Source organism: Sapajus apella, unplaced genomic scaffold (genome assembly GCF_009761245.1).
Source record: "Sapajus apella isolate SASKATOON/1434 unplaced genomic scaffold, GSC_monkey_1.0 scaffold3, whole genome shotgun sequence".
Classification (NCBI taxonomy): Eukaryota; Metazoa; Chordata; class Mammalia; order Primates; family Cebidae; genus Sapajus; species Sapajus apella.
The window spans coordinates 29722119-29742413 of NW_022436943.1; the positions used below are offsets into that span (position 1 = coordinate 29722119).

The 20295-nt window shown below is 35.5% G+C and overlaps 1 protein-coding gene across 4 annotated transcripts in view; it reads left to right on the forward strand.

The window, feature by feature from the left end:
* Window positions 1-20295, forward strand: part of ZFPM2 (zinc finger protein, FOG family member 2) — a 465431-nt gene that overhangs the window by 97467 nt on the left and 347669 nt on the right. For all 4 annotated transcript variants that reach the window (XM_032251596.1, XM_032251604.1, XM_032251622.1 and 1 more), the window contains one exon: window positions 19017-19118. In XM_032251596.1, the coding sequence (XP_032107487.1) occupies window positions 19017-19118 (102 nt within the window). The remainder of the gene's footprint in view (window positions 1-19016; window positions 19119-20295) is intronic.

Below are 20295 nucleotides of genomic sequence, written 5' to 3' on the forward strand. Positions count from 1 at the left end.
GAGAGAGGCAATAAACAATTGAATCACATGTTAGGTGAGATAGAGCACCATAAGGATAAATAAAGCAGGTAAAGTTGGTAGAGTAACATTTTTCGTGTGTGCATGCACACACATGCTATTTCATAAAGAGTGATGGGGAACGTGAACTTTAACTGGAGACTTGAAAGGAATGAGCTTCCGGTAACAGAGTGAAGTCTGCAACCTCATTGTATACCTATGAGGTTAGTGTTAGAGGAAGCCAGAAGAGGACAGCAGAGAGCTGGGGAGCAGGAGAGGCCCGGTCATACCTGTAGAACTTGCTGCTCTCAGACTCTCCTGGATTCTCACCACTGTGGAAGCCTTGGGGAACAGAATTGTGGAAAGAAACTGTCGTGTGTGAGCCACAGAAGAGAGTTGAGGTAAGACTGGGAGACATGACATGGCCACCACACCGTTTGTATAGGCTTGTAGAACTTGCCGCTCTTGGAATCTGTTGGATTCCCACCACTGTGGAAACCTTGGGGAACAGAATTGTGGAATGAAACTGTAGTGTGTGAGCCGCAGAAGAGAGTTAAGGTAAGATGGGAGATGCGACATGGCCACCACACAGTTTGTATATGCTTGGGAAAAAAAGGCCTGCAGAAAGGAAAGGTTAAGCAAGCACGCAACTGAAACAGGTGAAATGAAGAAGCTGTCAGGAGATACAGATAACCCCAATCAGAATTATCCCTTTAGCCAAGGGCTCGATGAGACTCCATCTGTAGCTCATTAATGTGGTTTCCAAAACAGCAGTTTGGGGTGTTTGAGGATGATATGAGTCGCTTTGCCCCCTTCCACAATAGCAGAGTTGGGTTTGTGTTTTCTGTGTCTTTCCACATTCTTGAATCAGAAAGATCAAGAGGCAGAGAAGTGAAACCAGCTTCATCATTGTGCTTAACTTCTGCCAGTAAGCTGCCAGGCTCATTGACATGTTCTCTCCTCCTCCCATCTTCCTTTCTTTCTGTTGCTTCTTGTACTTCTGTGGCTTTGTTTAAAGATTAAGAAATAACAAAGGAAAAGCCATATTCCTCCTTAGACTGTGTGTAACAATTCTAAGTCTAGGTTATTAGCATTAATCCCTCCCTGCCCCTGGTCCCTGAATGTTAAAGCAACAGAAGTTTTATCTAGAGACTTAATACTGAAAAGAACTTTTTTTTTTTAAATTGCATCTTTATGCAGTTTTGGTTGTGAGACAGTAACCATTGGTTTTTCATTTGATCTTGTGTCAAACATACTATTTTGTTTTCTATTTTCTTATGTTTATTTTGTTATTTTTAGTTCAGAAAATCTTTAAGCACTATTCTTTCAATGAACATGCTTTCCTTCCTCCTTGGTTATGTCTTTAAGGACATGTTTTTGCATCCTCTGATGCTTGGGTAACTGGAATCAGAATCCGCATAAGGCAGCTCTACCATAATCACTTTGAGTTCAATAAGGAAGGGGACCTTTACAGACAACTTTTTTCCTTTTTTCTTAACGGGATTAAGAAGCTCAGCTCTTTAAATTCTTGCATATAACATTGACATTTCCAGGGTGTGTTTGGACCAGGGAGTTCAAAGAGAAGGAATAAAAAAGAAAAGCCAATATGACTTTGTTTTTTACCTTGCTGGAGGAACTGTTTGTGCAAATCGCCTATAAGCTTATTGACCTGAATCTTTGACTCCTTGTTTTCTCTGGATTTGGCTGGAGTGGAGACACTGATGGAGCACTGATAGGGCTGATTGAACAGCCCCCAGCTTTGCTTGGCACGAACCTCCCTTCCCTTCTCCTCCACCTCCCCCTCCCTCCACATGACATTATTGTTCCTTGGCAAAGCCTCTGTTTTCCTGGATTCAGTGCTTCTTCTTTTTCTTGAAATTTATTTTAAAATCATTGAGGTTTTCTGAGGTAAATCATCTAGCAATGCAAAATGGGAAGTAATATTTTTTAGAATGTAAAAATAGAGGCTAAATTGTGTCCTATAGGCCAGGGGCAGTGGCTCATGCCTGTAATCCCATCATTTTGGAAGGCCAAGGTGGGTGGATAACGAGGTCAGGAGTTCGAGATCAGCCTGACCAACGTGGTGAAACCCTGTCTCTAAAAATACAAAAATTAGCTGGGCACAGTGGTGTGCACCTGTAGTCCCAGCTACTCGGGAGGCTGAGGCAAGAGAATTGCTTGAACCCAGGAAGCGGAGGTTGTAGTAAGCCTAGATCGTGCCACTGCACTCCAGCCTGGGCAACAGAGTGAGACACTGCCTCAAAAATAATAAATAAATAAATAAATAAAATAAACAGTGCCCTATAAGTGCTTCTATCTCATGTGAGTGAAAAAATTTATACCTTATAATATTGTGACGTCACTCTTTTGTAGCCAACTTAAACGTCCTAAAATATAGTATTTGGGATGAGATTAATTTTTTAAAAAACCACAATTGTGGGAAAAATGAGAGAGCATTTGAAGGAACTGTGTTCTTATGAGAGTGAACATTTTCTTGGTTTTGATGGAATCAGAAGGTATACAAATTTTGTTCATGACTCAGTGATCTATGTAAGGGTCAGATAAATTTTTGTCTACTTACCTCATCTCTAATTTCAGATATATCATCATAACGATTACAACCAAATTAAAGTGATTAATTTTTTATACGATGTTTGAAATGACCCATGGTGCCATCATTTATATAAGTAATATGTGATAACATATACTACTGTTTAGCATATGACAAGCTAAATTCATTGTTCTTTTTGTGAGCTGACCATCAACAGATCTCAGCCGTGCAGTTTGCTAAAGGTATTTTTGAGGCATATTAAAACTTGATAAATATGTTATTACCTAATTCTCTTAAAATTTCCAAAACCTCATGTAGAAATAAAGTGCATTTAATTCTGGTTTTACATAAATATATAAGAGGTCAGGAGATATTTGCCTAAGTTTTAGTTGTAGCCTTATTTTATATCATCATAATTGTAATAAATAATGAAAATGGAAAATTAATATAAAAACTATATAATACCACTTAGAGAAATTACATTTTGGGTTTATGTTTAGGATTTTTGCAAGTGTGAAAGCATTTTTGACTGGTAAGATATAGCATAGGTCTATTGTTTTCCTTAGGATGTTTAAAGTAAGCTGAAGAGTAGAGATATATTTAATCTCCTGGTACGTTTTAAATAAATGTTGCCTGTATGTATGTATGTATGTATTTAGAGAAAGAGTCTCACCTGTTGCCCAGGCTGGAGTACAGTGGCGTGATCTCTTCTCACTGCAACCTCCACCCCCTGGGTTCAAGGGATTCTTCAGCCTCAGCCTCCTAAGTAGCTGGGATTACAGATGCACGCCGCCACACCCAGTTAATTTTTGTATTTTTATTAGAGATGGGATTTCACCATGTTGGCCAGGATGGTCTCGATCTCCTGACCTTGTGATCTTCCCGCCTCAGCCTCCCGGAAATGCTGGGATTACAGGCATGAGCCACCACACCCGGCTTGTCTCCTGGTATTTTATATATTAAGATAAGCATCTGGATAGCAGGAGACATCTGCATTATTGATTGACTTTTTCACTTTTAATCTAGATATTGACTTAATCATTAATTTTAACCGAGTATTACAAAAGACAACTACTCATTTTTAAGCCCTTTTTAATTTCTAAATGTTGTCAGTGATGTTTCTGGTTGAATGAAGAGTTTCTTGAAGGAAGTGTTTTTGATCAAGTTATAATTATATAAATAGCATTTTAAATTCAAAGTGTATTTATTTCAATTCTATTTTGCTCAAATTTTTATTTGAATCTAATTCATGTATATCTACATTAATGTTTGCCAATTGTTTATATCTGCTGACTCTTAATTTGTATTTCTGCTTCAAAGGAAATTGAAAGTATGAACAGCATTAGGGATACTTGGGTAGCTAATTTATTTTAATTATATGGAATTAACATAGTTGACAACCCTGATTCTGACTGTTGGTCACCTTTTGATTTGAGGTAAAGTGTTATTTTAGAGAAAATGATTTCTTAAAAGTAGCCATATGTCTTCTACTTTTTAATCCTTAAATATAAATGATTTAAAGACATTTTCTTGGTCCTGCGCTAGCGTTTATTTTAGATTTAAGTCAACAAAGATTTTCAAAGCTCTTAATCTTCTCACATAAATGTACATTTTCTTATTAGTATGTAAAATTTTTCACAGTGTTTTTGTTATCATTTGAGAAGCAACAGGCAGTATTAAAGCATTTGTCCATCCGTTACCTGATGGGATATCTTTATCTCTGGTAGGCCTAAACATAGAATGTGTAATGGGAAATGTAGAGAAAGCTGTGGTGGAATGAATTTAATTATAGTAATAAACTCAGCCACTTTTTGTTGTTCTTAAAAGGTCAAGTAAAAATAACTCACTGTGTTGCACCAGTAAGGTAAATACTGATAAAGGATGCAGATTGCTGTTTCAGCTTCTTTTTTGTTCAGTGAGATTCCAGAGATTGGCATTAAGGCTATGTACCAATTATAATAATTATAATAATGGTAATAACAACGTTCATTTGCTGACTGCTCCTGAAAGTCAGACATCTTCCTGTATATGTTTCATCTCTAATCAACTTACTGCCCTACAGGGTAGATGTTGTTTTCATCTGTGACTTCCAGAAGCTCAGCAACTTGGCCAAAGTCAACAAATTACTAAAGACCAATACACTATTAAAACTTGTGTGATTGGTACTTAATAAAAATAGAAAACTAATTTTCCTTCCTGATGCCCACTATTATATTACTCTTTTAGAAGGAGGGAGAGGAAAACATCTGAAGGAGGTTGGACATATGAAGTATAAAACTCACTTTTTCAAGGTATTTTTAACTGGGTATTTTCTAATAAACACTTACTGTACCTGACGTGTCAGTCAAAAATAAGGGTGTATACAAAACCAAGTAAACAAAAAGGCTAAAGTAAATGAATTAGGGATGTTCTTAAAATATTTCTATCTTTTGGTACCTCTTTAAAGACTCTCTATCAATATAAACCATTTTGCAATAAGTGGAGTTGGCATTTTGATATAATGTAAGAGGCTATATTGAAAGCATGTTAGTCTCATTATACTAACTGAATAATTATATTATCTCGTTTTAAAGGCATGCAATAAGCTACAGTTTCTCACTTCCTTTTTCTTAAGATGTTGCTTTCAGGTAATTTAAAAGAGTGAGGACACACCAAAATGTGTGTATTTGGGCAGAAGCCAGTAATAAATGGCAGGAATGTTTACAAATCCATTAAAACTATTTGGATAAGAACTTCAGCCTTGTAGAAATGTTTGCAAAGTGAACTCTTTAAAATAGTTTAACCTCAACACAAAATAAGACTAAATAAAAAACGAAGAAAGGAAGGAAGGAAGAGGGGAAAAGGGCATTGTTTGCAGGGAAAGCTCTGGGCACTGTGAAAACTTTTCACTTTTCTGAAGGAAATGCAGTACAGCAGATGGTAAGAGTGGAAGTGAGATAAACATAGGAACTGGAAAAGTAAGCAATGCATTCTAACAGGTTCTGTATCAAAGATCTGGAGAAGTAGAAAGATTAGACAAGGAACTGTTCTGAAACTTGACAGTGGCTGTATCTTACCAAGTCTTAGCACATAGCAGAGATGGAAAGTGGAATTGCACAGACAGTAGGCCGTGATTATATTTTCCCAACAGTAAGAAAGGAAGGTCTCTTTAAGAATTATTTTTAAGGACATAAATTTATCAAGTTGGAAATCTATCATACAGATATATAAAACACTTTGCTTTCTATGTATTTAACAATGCGATTTGATGTAATTTCTACTGATTCTATGTGATTAGCTCACGACACCATATTTTAGGTCTTAGATAAATGGTATTTTTTCAATGCCAATTATGGCCCAGAAAACATGTTAGACAAGGATATGTGTGTGTGTGTGTGTGTGTGTGTGTGTGTGTGTGTGTGTGTGTGTATGGAAATAGTGTTAAACTTGGACTGATTAAGGAAGCAATGCATTCACTCCCAAACTTCCTTTTAGTAATGTGCATCATTCTAATGTGGAAACCATTCACCAGCATGCATCTGCTTCATTTAATCTGTGTATTCTGTACTTCTATATTCTGTATTGGTTGCTGACTCCTAAAGGGGGTACCAAAATCCAATACCCTTTACTGAGAAACAACAATTCTACAAAAATGCAAATGATACCAAAAAAAAAAAAAAGACTGGGAAAGTAGCTTATATGTGAAGGAAAACCCAACTTAAATGTGTTTTCTCTACAGTATTGACAGTTGTGTTGGGTGACTTTTAAGGTGGCCATAAAAACTATCATATTACTAATAAAAGCAGTGCATTTTGAAAAATTATGTAGTATGCATTTTGTTTTCACACAACATTTTCAAATACATGAGATCAATTTATTCTCTAGTTTATTTTACAGTTTATTTTTCTATCAAATGATAGACCTAGGACAGTTCAAAATAGTGTTGGACAGTTCTGAAACTTAGATAATTCAAATTGGATGTTGCTTGAGAATTCTGAGGCTTATTTGACAGGGGTTTCTGAACACCTGACCACTGGGGCAGTACCCTTTATCTGAGCAAGGTAGTTCTGACCTTTACTGTGGTTACTATGAGGTTAATGAAGCTTAAACTTCAGAACTTCTCACTTGCACAGGCTCCTCCCAAGGCCCTGCACCTAATTTTGTAAGCAGGACTTTGTATTCTTCTTCTTAAGGAGCCCCCCCCCCCCAATTTGTATAAGCTCTGGTCCCCGCCAAGCCTGAATCAAACCCTTTTAGTACTTGTAAGTATTAGGGAGCCTCGAAGGAGACAGCCAGTATTAAGAATGTTACATTTGTCTTCAGTCTCCTAATTTGTTGGAAAACCAATCAGATTCACATAGTTTGTATTTATATTAGATACCTGAATTCCAAATCTATTATCGTTATAAGTTACCCTTTGCCTAATGAGACCACAGATATTCATGAAAAGCCTGATTTTGAAAGTGTTATGCTAAAAAATGAAGAGAGAGGGAAAGAATGTCTACATTTCTGAAACTCTGGAAAATGTTGTGGGTTTTATCTATGTTTTCCTGGTGTTATCACCAGCAGCCAAGAACCTGTTGCTGGCACTAAGGGAGGAGATGCTGTTGGAAGACCTTGAAGTAAAAATAGTCTGAATGTGTCTTGTGATAACTTATTTGGGACTATTGCTGGTGTTGGAAGCTAGATATGCATCTTAGTTAGGAAGAGGCTGATGGGACCTAGTATGTTCTTTTTTTCCCAGACATGTGTAAACTTTGTTAGGATTAGGTGCAGCTGTAACAGTAGGTTCCCAGAAGTGGCCACAGGACTCTGGCTTGTATCCCATTGTCCACAGCTTATTTTTATGGTGTGGTCCATGCTAAAAGAGAAGCTTCTGTTTTGTTGTTAGGTGGCCATGTGCCCGACTCTAAATTCTGTTACTATGGAGGGTTTTCAGATGATATAAAATGCATAGCTTTTATTTGCCTTGCTTGCTTATTAGAATAATTAATGAATGAAAGCGTAATGTCAGTCAGTGCATTCACCATTCGTGCATTAGTTAATCCAGTAAATATTTATTGAACACTGGCTATGTCAGACATTGTAAGACATGCTGTGGATGCAATGGTAAGTAAACACAGGGAAAGTCCTTGATATCATAGAATTTACGTTGTAGTGAGAAGGTAGACATTAATAAAATAATCACACAAATGGTTCAGGGTGGTTTGATCTGGTGAGGAATGTCGGAGAAAATGTCTGTGAGAATGTGACACTTGGCCAGGCATAGTGCTCTTACCTGTAATCTTAGCACTTTGGGAGGCCAAGGCAGGAGGATGGCTTGAGCCCAATAGTTTGAGACCAGCTTGGGCAACATAGGGAGACCTCATCTCTATAAAAAAAATAACAAACAGAAAACCTAGCAGGGCATGGTGGTGCACACCTGTGGTCCCAGCTACTTGGAAGTTGAGGTAGTAGAGTTGCTTGGGCCCCGGAGTTTGAGGCCACAGTGAGCCATCATAGTACCACTGTCCGGCCTGGGTGACAGAGTAGGAGCCTGTCTCGGAAAAAAAGTGACACTTAAGCTGAAATCCAAGTTGATTATACATTAACTAGGCAAAAAGAAGTCATAGGGTTTCAGGTAGGGGGAACAGAAGTGGGCGACACCAGTGTGGTGGGCATGCAAGGAGAATGTTAGAGACGGGTGTGAGTTGGGTTGGAGAGACCAGGACGGACGATGATCATAAGGCTGAGGACAAGAAAGAGTAAAGAGAGGAAGCATAAAGAGGAAGATAAATATTCTGAAAGCTGAAATATGAAATTGCCAATCTAAGCTTTCCAGAAGCCACAGTAGAGAGAGAAAATGAAAGAGGAATGTTATTCCAGTGGTCAAGCAGGAGGAAAAAACAGGATTTGTCAGGAGAAAGAAATGTTATCCCTTATTTGTGAGCTCTGAGAGTCGCTGGTCATTAGAGTGTTTGAACTAGTATTATATAAAGGGCATGCAGATATGGAACGATGCCTCTGTTAGGCCCAGAATATGCATTCTCTATTGGTTACTTCTCCAGCCTTAGCATTTTAAATGTGTAGCTTAAATAAAGTCCTATTTAAAAATACCATGGAACACTTTGTTAATGAGTCATTGCTTATGAATAATATTCTTAAATAAACACAGAGGCCAACAAACAGAAGAAACAGTGGTTTCTTGCTGGCAAAACAATAGAATTGTGATTGGTTTATATTGGAGAATATCCTCATTTAGAGACCATAAGGTGTTACTGTGTCTCTTCTTTGGAACCAGAAATGTCTTGGCTATGTAGAATCTTTCTCTGCAGGAATGATATTAGTTACAGTGAGGCTTTTTGAAGATAGGGTAGGGTAAAGGATAATAAGAAAAATTATTTAAATATAAACTTTGAGATATAAATTTTAGAAACATCTTTTAAAATAGAATGTCTGGCTGGGTGCGGTGGCTCATGCCCGTAATCTCAGCACTTTGGGAGGCTGCAGCACGAGGATCACTTGAGGCCAGGAGTTTGAGACTATCTTGGGCAATATAGTGAGACACTCTTACTTACAAAACATAAAAATAATTATGTGGTTCTGGTGGCTTGGACCTGTTGTTCTAGCTACTTGAGGCTGAAGCAGGAGGATTGCTTGAGCCGAGGAGTTCAAGGTTACAGTGAACTGCTTGCATCTCTGCACTCCAGCTTTGGCAAAGAGCAAGACTCTGACTCAAAAGAAAAATAGAATGCCTTGTTTTCTTTGACTTGCTTATATATCTCACTCTTCCACATGCTTACTGAGAAAAAAAATGAGTAATAAAATTCTTAAAAGATAATACTATTAAAAGTTGTCTTATTTTATCTCATGGAAATTTTCCTTATGCATCAAATCTTCAGTGAACTTAAACTTTAAGAAAAACCCTTTTCACATGGAGGATAATATTGGTAGCAGAGACGAATGTTCAGTACTATGTTCAATAATTCATTGTTCTTTCTTCCTAAGTTGTCAGTATTTTAATTGTGACTTTTACATGATGTCAGTAAACATAAACATTAGTATTTTCAATATTTTCCCCTTACTAGCTATGATAAATTCTACAAATGACAGTAGTCATGCATTGACTCTAGAAATTGACTTTCTTCTCAATATGGCAGTGTTAGCCCTGGACGCACTGTTATCAACTGTTTCAGGATTGTTTCCTCATCTGGGATCCTCAAATGTATAGCCAAATAAATATGAGTTCGAGTTTTTTGATCTGCTTGATCTTTCATATTAAGGGGTCTGAAAAAAAGATACTGTCAACATAATAACATTTTGTCAGATAGGAAAGCCCCAAGTAAGTTACAAAGAAGTCACATGCATTTTTAAAAATAATTGTATACTGAGTATCACTACCCAGAACATGGCAAAACTCTACATTTTATTATACATAAGTAGTAAGTCAAAGGGAGGCCTGAGTTAGAAACCAGGATAGGAGTCCACAAACATGATGGATCTGTTATTTTCAAACAGTTGAAATGCTTATTTTTTAATTTTGTTTTTAGATATTGCCATAAAGGGTAACAGCTGCATGTTTTTATTTATTTTTACTTCTGGAGATAGAATCGTGTCTATAATTTGGTAACATAGAGTTAATTTAACATGACATTTCTGTTTGGATAGTCTATAACCAAACAATTGTTTTAAGCTACGCAATATTGTGAGGTTATTAGGCAAAGCAAACACAAACTGAATCTTACACTTTAATGTCCTCACCCTTCAGTATGAGCTGCAGTTTTCTGTTTTTGACTGTTACAGTCCTTTAACCAAAGCTATCTTGTCTGATGATAAAACCATAAATGTATGAAGCTTACACATTTTTCATCTCTTTTATGACCTTATCTTTCATGAGCTTCTTCTGTGAAGGTATCCTAACTATAGGAAGCACCTGGAAAACATATGTGATATCTATTCTCTGATAAGCAGTTGTGAACAAGAAAGTAGATCTGTCACTTCTGAACTGTTCATTGTTAAAAAATACTTTGATGATTTAGCTGATTGCAAAATACATTATAGGGATGACTAACAGCCACAGTAACACTCCTAGTCAAGAAAGTTCAATAGTCATATTGTACAAGAATTTCTATAAGAGGTTAATATTGATAGGAACTACATGGATTAAAAGAGCAAGGTTGAGAAGGGCTGTTTACTTGCATGACTGCTTTCAAACACTGCTGCTATTCTGTGCCAAAAAACTGACTGTCTCAGAATGTGGCAAATCTTTAATTTCTACAGAAGTATTTAACTTTCAGTGAAAAGGTGTTTGTTTGTGGTTTTTAAATTATTTTTGCATGGCAAGTGGAGCCACTGCGTTTACCACCATACCAACAATACCTAATATGGTATTTAAAGATTCTGTTTCGTGTGTTTCAAAGACTATATTCTAGTATTCCTCGAGCCATTTATGCTATGCATTATATTGCTCAATAACACCTTCAATTTCCTCCTATAGGACTCTCATTGAATCTGAAACCTAGACTAAGAAAAATGGAAAGGCACACAAAATACGTGTGATATCTTTTGAAAGAGTAACAAAAGAGTTTAATCTTGCAACGGAAAACCATTAACTCCTTAGGCGTAATTTTAGAAATATGGATTTTGTTACTGCTTGACATTTATTCCATTTCGTCGTCTTATGAATTGGTCGCCAAATATATGTAGTGGTTATCCCATTAAATATGTTTGTGCTTTGCTGAAAATACACTGAAATTTCTATTTAAAAGTATATGAATAAAAAATTTAGAACATCAATGAATGGATGTCAAATGAGTGCTTAGCTCTTTCTGTAATTCTCTTCTTGGCATCTTTTTTCTGTCTTCTTTTCCTTTTCCTACCAGCACAGCTTGTGAAGCAATATCTTAACAAATTTGTTGTTATTTTCTTGCTGTTAATTATCCATTTCAGTTTTCCTAAGCTAGTCTAGTGTACTGATTTCAAACATAGAATCAAAAATGTGTAGAAGTAAAATTAAAAAAGGTTGGTAAAAAAGTCAATTTCATTTAAACCAGGAAGAAGCTTGGGTTAATATCAAAATAAAGTTCTATTTATAACTTTTCTATGAGAACAAATATATTGGAAGAAAAGAAGCAAGTCTCTATTGTGAGGAAAAAATAGTTTCTTAAAAGTAATTCAGAGATTTTATATTTAATTATTTTAATCACTTATTTTTCATTAATAAAAAGGATTAAAAATGAATTATGTCAAAACATTACCATAAAAATGAGAACTAGTTTTCTGAGATAAAGTTAGAAGATGGAGAGTCTAAAAGTTGGAAAATTGTGACATATTTTATTTATTTAATAGAACGTGCTAAAAGCAATTAGCTAGCTAATGTAGTGATAATGCAGTATGTTATGGTAAAAAGAATGAAATGAAAATCTAATTGTTTAACTGGTCAGTGAGCAATGGTAACTGATTAACATTTGTCTGTAGTTGATTTTACTAAGTGCCAAGTAAAATAGTAAACCTTAGGAAAAATATAACGCTTATGAAGATCCAATCCACATCTCATTTTAATATGCAAGCATAATGAAGAAATGGGCTTAAACATGGTAAGGAGAAAGCAGCTGTTAGATCACATCCTGCTGTCTCTGTTGCTTGCCATGTAGTTGACTTTGACTGTAACGTCCTAATAGGTTAGGGGCATGGTCTTTGGAGTCAGACTAACTTGGGATCAAATATTGGTTCTGCCACTTACTAGTAGTGTGCCTGGGCATCTTTCCACATCTCTCCCCCTCAGTTCATTTTTCTGAACTACGGGAATATTAATACATGGAAGAGCTGTTGATGTGATGTTTATAAAGCATTCAGCAATGTACCTAGTGCTGAGCAGTGCTTAAGAGATGGTAGCCATGTTTAGATTTAATATAGAATCTAATCTTGATGATGTGATCTATACCTTATTCATTTTTATGATTTCAGTATTTTGCATATGACAGATATTGGAATGAATATCAATTAAATTCTGATCCATCCTGTTTTCTGTGTTGAAATTTATCATTTCGTATGACATTCTTTTGTTTTAGTCATCTTTCTGTTTTTTTATTTGCATTCTTTCTTTTAAAAATATGATTAATTAGAAACTTTATTCTTTCCTCTTTGAATTTATTTGTATTAATGTGATATATATTGCATATACCTTACCTAGTTTTATAAGAAGCTTAAAATAAGCACAAAATGTAATTTATTTTGAGCTGTTAGATGTGTATACTTAATTACTTTTGTAGTGCTTCTTTAAATACTCTCCAATACTTATTTTCAATATTTCCATTTGTAATGCCTGAAACAAATTAGAGCAAATCATTCAATGAATCTAGGTTATCAATATTGGGTATTGCTACCAAGTTGAAATCTAAGCTTGACAGTTCTGATTTGGCAGTTAACTGACATTTAATGAAAGTTTTTTAATGATACAAAACTACTAGTTCAATCAACCACTTAATAGGCTGAATTATAATATTTTCAATCTTGCTGTTTTCTTTTTCTGTCAGATACTGGATGAGAATGAATCATGGGATATAATTTGGCATATACTGAATGAAGGAAAGGACTTCACTCAGCCATTAGACAGTCGAAGTATTTTTCAAACTATATTTTTTTAGCATCTTAAAAGTTCTTCTGGATAATGCTCTTATATCATTGAACTATCTAGTTTCAGCACCTTCAAGCTGCCATGTTTCCTGCACAATAACTTAATTACCATAATCTTTTTCCCATGGGATTCTTTATAAAGGTGGCTACCATTTTTAATCTTAAAAATTGTTTTTGGCTGCGTAAGGCGGCTAACGCCTGTAATCTCAGCACTTTGGAAGACCAAGACTAGTGGATCACCAGAGGTCAGGAGTTGGTGACCAACCTGGCCAACATGGTGAAACCCTGCCTGCACTAAAAATACAAAAATTAGCCGGGCATGGTGGTGCATGCCTGAAATCCCAGCTATTCAGGAGGCTGAGGCAGGAGAATTGCTGAACCCTGAAGGTGGAGGTTGCAGTGAGCCAAGATCATACCAGTGCATTCCAGCCTGGGCAACAGGGCGAGACTGTCTCAAAAACAAAAACAAAAACATTCTAGTCATGTAGCCTCAGGCTATAAAACCTACAGAGTTTGGTTTCACATCTTCAAATTTTCAGATATTTATTGGCTTCTTCCAAGAAACTTCTGTGGCATCAAACCTGGGTTTGTTGTCATGTTTGTTTGCCCCTGTCCCAGCATGAACTTCTCCCCTCAAAGTACTCTTCACACCAGCTTCTAATTCCCTATTGATCTGTCTATATCCGATACTGGTCAATATGTGATATATGAGAGAAGTCATTTGTTTTATATTCTCAGTCCCCAACACAGTGCCTGGGCCCTAAAAAAAGCAGTGTTTTAATGAACTGATAAAGGACACTTTATATCACTTCTGTTTAACAGAGGTGAACATTTCAACTGGATCATTTTCTTTAAGTTTTAATTTTTGTGATAACTGATTGCTCAGCAATGTATTCTTCCAGATACACTCCTTTCTATTTTTTTCTCTTATTATTTTTTTCTTCCAAAAATATGTAGTTTGCCTAATAAAATATTTTGGAGTAGATTTAACTGTGGTCTCACAAAAATTGGGAGAAAGAATGTCTGAGACATGAGTATTGTTACAGAATGAGGAAGGGAGAGCTCAAAAGACCAGAAGTCTGACAAGGTATGTTCTCAGGAACTTAGTGAACATGGGTTGATTACTGTATTTTTATCACATGGTCATATCCATCCCTTGACTGAAATACCTCCAGTGTTTCTCATTGCATTAAACATGAAGTTAGAACTCCAAATTTCATTATATGGTGTCTTTATGATCAGTCTCTTTTTATGCTTCTGGTGTCTAAATTTCTATAATTTATGTCTTATCACTTGGAATTATTCATGAACTGTCTTAATTGAAGGTTTTTTTCAGTGGCTACTGCTCTCATGCATATTGCCTGTTTCCCCAACTAGAATATATGGTCCTCAACAGAAAGTACTGGGTTTGTTTGGTTGGTTGGTTGGTTGATTTTTGTGTTTTTTTTTTTTTTTTTGCTTTTTCATATTTCTTAGTGTATTTTCAAAAATAAGTGTGAGTAATGTTAATGATTGATTGAATTTTGCATGGCACCGTATGTTTCCAACAACTAAAATGTAACAGTAAAATGCAGGCAGACTTACTCCTTTGTGTGAATGTAAGGACAATACAGTTAATACCTGAATATAAAATAACTTCTCAAAATGATTGTACTTAGATTTTATTCTGTGTTATCTGGGCCCCTGGATATATAATTTTTAGCAGTGTGGCCTCACAGTTGCTTGTTACTGGGTTGCTCTGGGATTATTATTCAGGTGTTCATGGTTCTCTCCTCAACTGGAGGAGAGATGTAAAGAGAAAGGATGTTTTGGAAAGAATGTGAAACTACCAATTAGAGGACTCAAATTTAATTTATAAACTTGTACCAATTTTTGTTCTTGGTGGCCTTTATGATGCCATAGCCCTACTATCCTGCTTATTGGGGAAAAGAGATTTACATAAAACTGCTTCAATCTGCCACCCCTGTAATGTGTAGTAAGCACTTATTGCTGGAACATGAGATTTGAGGAAGTTCCTTATGCAGAAACTAATATGGTAGCTGTAAGACCATAGATAAGTTATTGATCTATCTGTGCATCAGTTTCCTGAATAGTAAATTGATCTGATCTAATTTGGGCTACATGATTTCCAAAGTCTCCTCTGTTGCTCAAATCCCTGTGTTTCAAGATTCATAAGGAATGAGAAAAGTGCTTGGGAGGAGTGGATGCTATTTAAAAACTGTAGGGTGTATTTTCTTTTTTTTTAATTGCATTTTAGGTTTGGGGGTACATGTGAAGAACATGCAAGATTGTTGCATAGATACACACATGGCAGTGTGATTTGCTGCCTTCCTCCCCATCACCTATATCTGGCATTTCTCCCCATGTTACCCCTCCCCAACTCCCCACCCCCGGCTGTCCCTCCCCTATTTCCCCCCAACAGACCCAGTGTGTGGTGCTTCCCTCCCTGTGTCCATGTGTTCTCATTGTTCAACACCCACCTGTGAGTGAGAACATGCGGTGTTTGATTTTCTGTTCTTGTGTCAGTTGCAGAGAATGATGGCCTCCAGGTTCATCCATGTCCCTACAAAGGACACAAACTCATCGTTTTTTATGGCTGCGTAGTATATTCCATGGTGTATATGTTCCACATTTTCCCTTTCCAGTCTATCATTGATGGGCATTTGGGTTGGTTCCAGCTCTTTGCTATTGTAAACAGTGCTGCAGTGAACATTCGTGTGCATGTGTCTTTATAGTAAAACGATTTACAATCCTTTTTCTATTCTTTACCATTGGGGAGAACAATTCCTTTGTATACATCCCTGAATTAGTTCCCAGAGTGAAACTCCATTCCATCTGTGGAAATGTAATCAAAAGGTCACTCACCTAAGTGGTAAATAATTGTGTGTATTCTAGTCTCCATGAAAAATTAAATGTTGAAAAGGTCAACATTTCCCTAAATTGGTTTCCCTAGTGGCACTCAAGAAGATTAAGATGGTACACTGATATTTTATTACATAGCCTTGAATCAATGGTAAGACAGTTCTCAAGTTTCTTATATTTTTTGTATATCAGTGAGAATGTCTCAACTTCATATTACCATTTATCACTTAAATACTCCCCTAGTACTTAGTACTCTTTCTAATACAAAGCAATGAGCTAGAAACTGAGAGTCTAAATAGACATGGTAGCTAGCATTTAATAATATTACCTGTGTTTTTGTTGAATCTATTTTTATGATTACTTTCTATTTTTGGCATGTGATATTTTCCCTTTATAGTAGGAATAAAGTTTTTGTTTTCATATATGTTTTTAAAAAACATTTTGTTTTGTTTAAATTTATGAAATGTTATTAAAAATGAGTCAATTTAAAGAAAGTATTACCCAAAATATTCCATACATGGTTACTGGTCCCAAATCATAAAATTAGCATAAGAAGTTGGGAAGAAATAGAGTGTATCAGTAAGAGTCCATGAGGAAACTGATGGCATGGTCACTGGGTTTAACTAAAGGGATTTTAGTGAAGGGATAGTGTACAAGGTGTGGGTGGGACTAAGGATGCCAACAAGGAATGAGAAGCATCTAAGGGTTCACCACAGTAGGAAGCTGTTAGCACTTCTGGTCTCAAAAGACAGGAGAGCAGATGCTGATGCAGGAGCAGGAGCAGGAGGGTACTATAGAACAGGAGCTCTATTTCTGCAATATAGTCACTGCTAGCAACGAAAGACCATAAAGAAGGAAGGGAATAAGGGAGGAGTACCTGACTTCTCTCTTCCCTGCCTCTGATCCTCTGCCATGCTATCAGTGCCTCTAGTGTCTGAACTCAGACATCAGAGGCCAAGGGACCCCCCAGTGATGGAGTCTATAGGAGTTGAGGATCCCTGGGTCACAAAGCAGGGCTGAGAAAGAAGAGAGTGGATTAGGGCCAGCAAGAAGGGGCAAGCAGACAATGTCCAGGAGACATTAGGGTTCTCCCCCAGAGCTAACATTGTGATTCTAATTATGCCAGTCTGCTAATTACATGACATTAGTTCAGTACTTACATATATGCAGGGGTGACAGTCAAAGACTAATCAGGTGTGGCATGGAATCTAACCAATCTGAGCAGATACCGTGAACCTCCTGCTCACCAGGCTTTCATCCCATCGTTTCTGAATTGAGAGAAGTGGGAGGAGGCTCAATAGAGAAGGGCCAGAGCAGGTAGAGTCAAGCAGAGGGGAACTTGATTAGTTTAGGGCTAGCATCCATGTAAGCTGCAGAAAGGGGCATAGAGGATAAACCCATTTTTTGTTCCTGAGCCTGTGTGCTTTTCTTATGGTACTTGGACCTTACCCTGCATTTTCATTTGTCAACTTACTCTCCTTAATTTTGTTTATATTTTCAAAAAAGGGCTGTCTTTTTCTGTAAATATGTTAGTGCATGTACTACAGTTCCTTAACATAGTAGATGCTCAATACATATTTTATGGAGGGAATTTCATTGGTATTCATTTTGATAGTTCTAAAAGGAAAAGATAACTCAATTTCCAAAAAAATCTTTCAATTCTGGACATGGGCTTCAGTGATTTGGCTTATGTATTTTATTCTTTAGTATCCACCAGAATCAATACTGCCTGGTAAGTAAACAGTTCAACAGCAGACCCTGGGTTTCTGCATTCCTTCTTGTTACGTTTATTCCAGTTCTTAAATTCATTTTATGAAACTACACATAGAAATGAATATAAAATGTGTGGAATTTTAACTTCAAAACTCATATTAACTTTATGTTACGTGTGTCACAATCATGATTTCCTGAAAATTCTGTATTTCCTAAGCTACTCTGAAAGTTTTTAGAAGTTCAATTTTTTCTTTGTATAATTATACAAAGATTTAAGTAATATTAGAGAGTTAGGCAACTATGTGGAAAATAGTTATTGGATACTTCAGAGAAAGCTAGATAGGCAAGCAATTTAATTTAAAAATCTTAGCATTATTAAATTCAAGGCATAGTTTCTGTGATTTTAGTATTCATTTTTTTCTGTCTTCATATTTTCTTATTTATTTTTCATTTTATTACCATTTACGACAAAATATTAGTTAATGTTTTTATGTATGCATCATATTAAAGTGGGTTACTTTTCCTTAAAAGCAGCACATACTTTGTAACATTATCACTTAAAATGAAGGTACTCATTAATTAGACTTGTTACTTTTAAAATATGGTTGTATCATTAAGGCTTCTCCTTTACCATAACTATATTTTTGCTCAGAATGTTACTGCCTTTTTAATGTGCAAATGATGGCACAAAATCATAGAAACTAGCTGTGCTTATTCAAGCAAAAGTATATCTTTATAATTTCTTTGTGAGGAATTGAGTCACTGGCTAATCATTTAATTATGGCCTTTTATACTACATTCTTAAAACAAATAAGACCAAGTCTTAGGAAGCATAAAGCTTGGGATATATAAAAATGTTCTTCAAAGTAATCTAAATTCAACCAAAACCATAAGTATGCCTTATTCTATGATATTTATTTATCTGCATCTTGCCTTTAGTGAGGTTATAATTTGGAAATAAATGAGTTAAGCTTTTCTGTATTGAAAATACCAGAAAAAATATAAACTACAATTTGATTTTCTTCTTATATATATTAATAGCTCCAAAGGAAAATTTACATGGAAATGTGCTTTATTGTTTATAGTACTTAACTTCATTCATTTATTGATAATGACTGATTTTCTTTATTGTGAAGCCACAATAGATATCAAAATAATCACAAACATTTATTAGTATAATGACAATATATATAACAAATCTGTAATTAGATATATGATAAGGTTAGCCCTTTATGAGGATGTGAATGTCAAGTAGAGGGCTTTGCTCATTTTTTTCTCTCCTTATGTTGGTGTTTTCCAGGTGATGATGAAGGAATCCAGGAGACAGCAGAATCAGATGGGGATCCACAGTCAGAGAAACCGGGGCAACCTGGAGTTGACACAGACGACTGGGATGGACCAGGTAGGGGAGAAAATTTAAAATTCAACCATCTTTGCTACTGTTAGAAATACACATTTTTTTTCTTGAACATTAGTTAGCTTGCAAAAAATGTTTTTGTATGTACTGATTATATGAGAGTTTAAAGATTATTATTTAAAAAAATTTTTCAGATTTTTGTTATTTAAATTATAAACACCAAAGTGTTACCTCTGCTTGAAGTTTCTGTCATTTTTTTCTTTCGTCTTCACGTAAAATTAGTAAATTCTACTTGCTACTTCTTTGAACAAAAGATCTTTAAGCAACGTCCAGATTTAAATTGGGCACAATATTAAAGCTTACAAAGAAGAAACAATAAGACTTCAGAGAACTATCACTTTAAGTTTAGTCATGTTTTAAGTCATAGGTTGAACCTCAGAACATATTTAGAAGTTTAGAAAATATGAAAAGATGCTCCCCTTTGATTTAAGATTTTGGTAACATTTTCATTTTGATGACTAAAATTAAATTTAATTTTAAAGATCCTGACATTTAATCATCTAAAGAAAAACAAAAACTGATCAAAATACTCCACCATACCAATATAAATTTATGTAAATATATAACAGTCAAAAGAACTCTGCAGAAAAAAGCCTTTATATTTGGTGCCAAGTAATTTACAATTGATAGTATATTTATAAATGGAGACTATTATGCCATGAGGTTTAAGAATATAAGTGAGTTTTGAAATAGTTTTAGCCGTAATTTCCACAGCAGTAACATTTTTCATTAAGAAAGATCCCTATATTTCAATCACATTTTCACCCTTGCATGACTTTGCAAATTGCTCTCTGCTGTATGTGAAGAAGAGAGGAACTCCAGCAGTAATTTTCTGAAACCAGCAGCTGGAAAATATAATGCAAACAAAAATGAAGATACAGTATATCTGATTATTATGATGTCATTTCTAATGTTATTCATCATACACACAAATGTTTGTATTCTATATAGTATAACATAATGCTATACAAGATTTTAGATCAAAAATGCATTATATTTAAAGTAGCTTATTACCACATTTTAAGAGTTTGAAGGAAAATACAGCCTCTGACATTTTCACCTTATTGCATAATGCTTCTTTTCAATGTGGGGAAGGACTCCCATGATTAAAAAACAAACAAACAAGAAAACACAAAACAGGAATAAGATTTTCAGAACATCT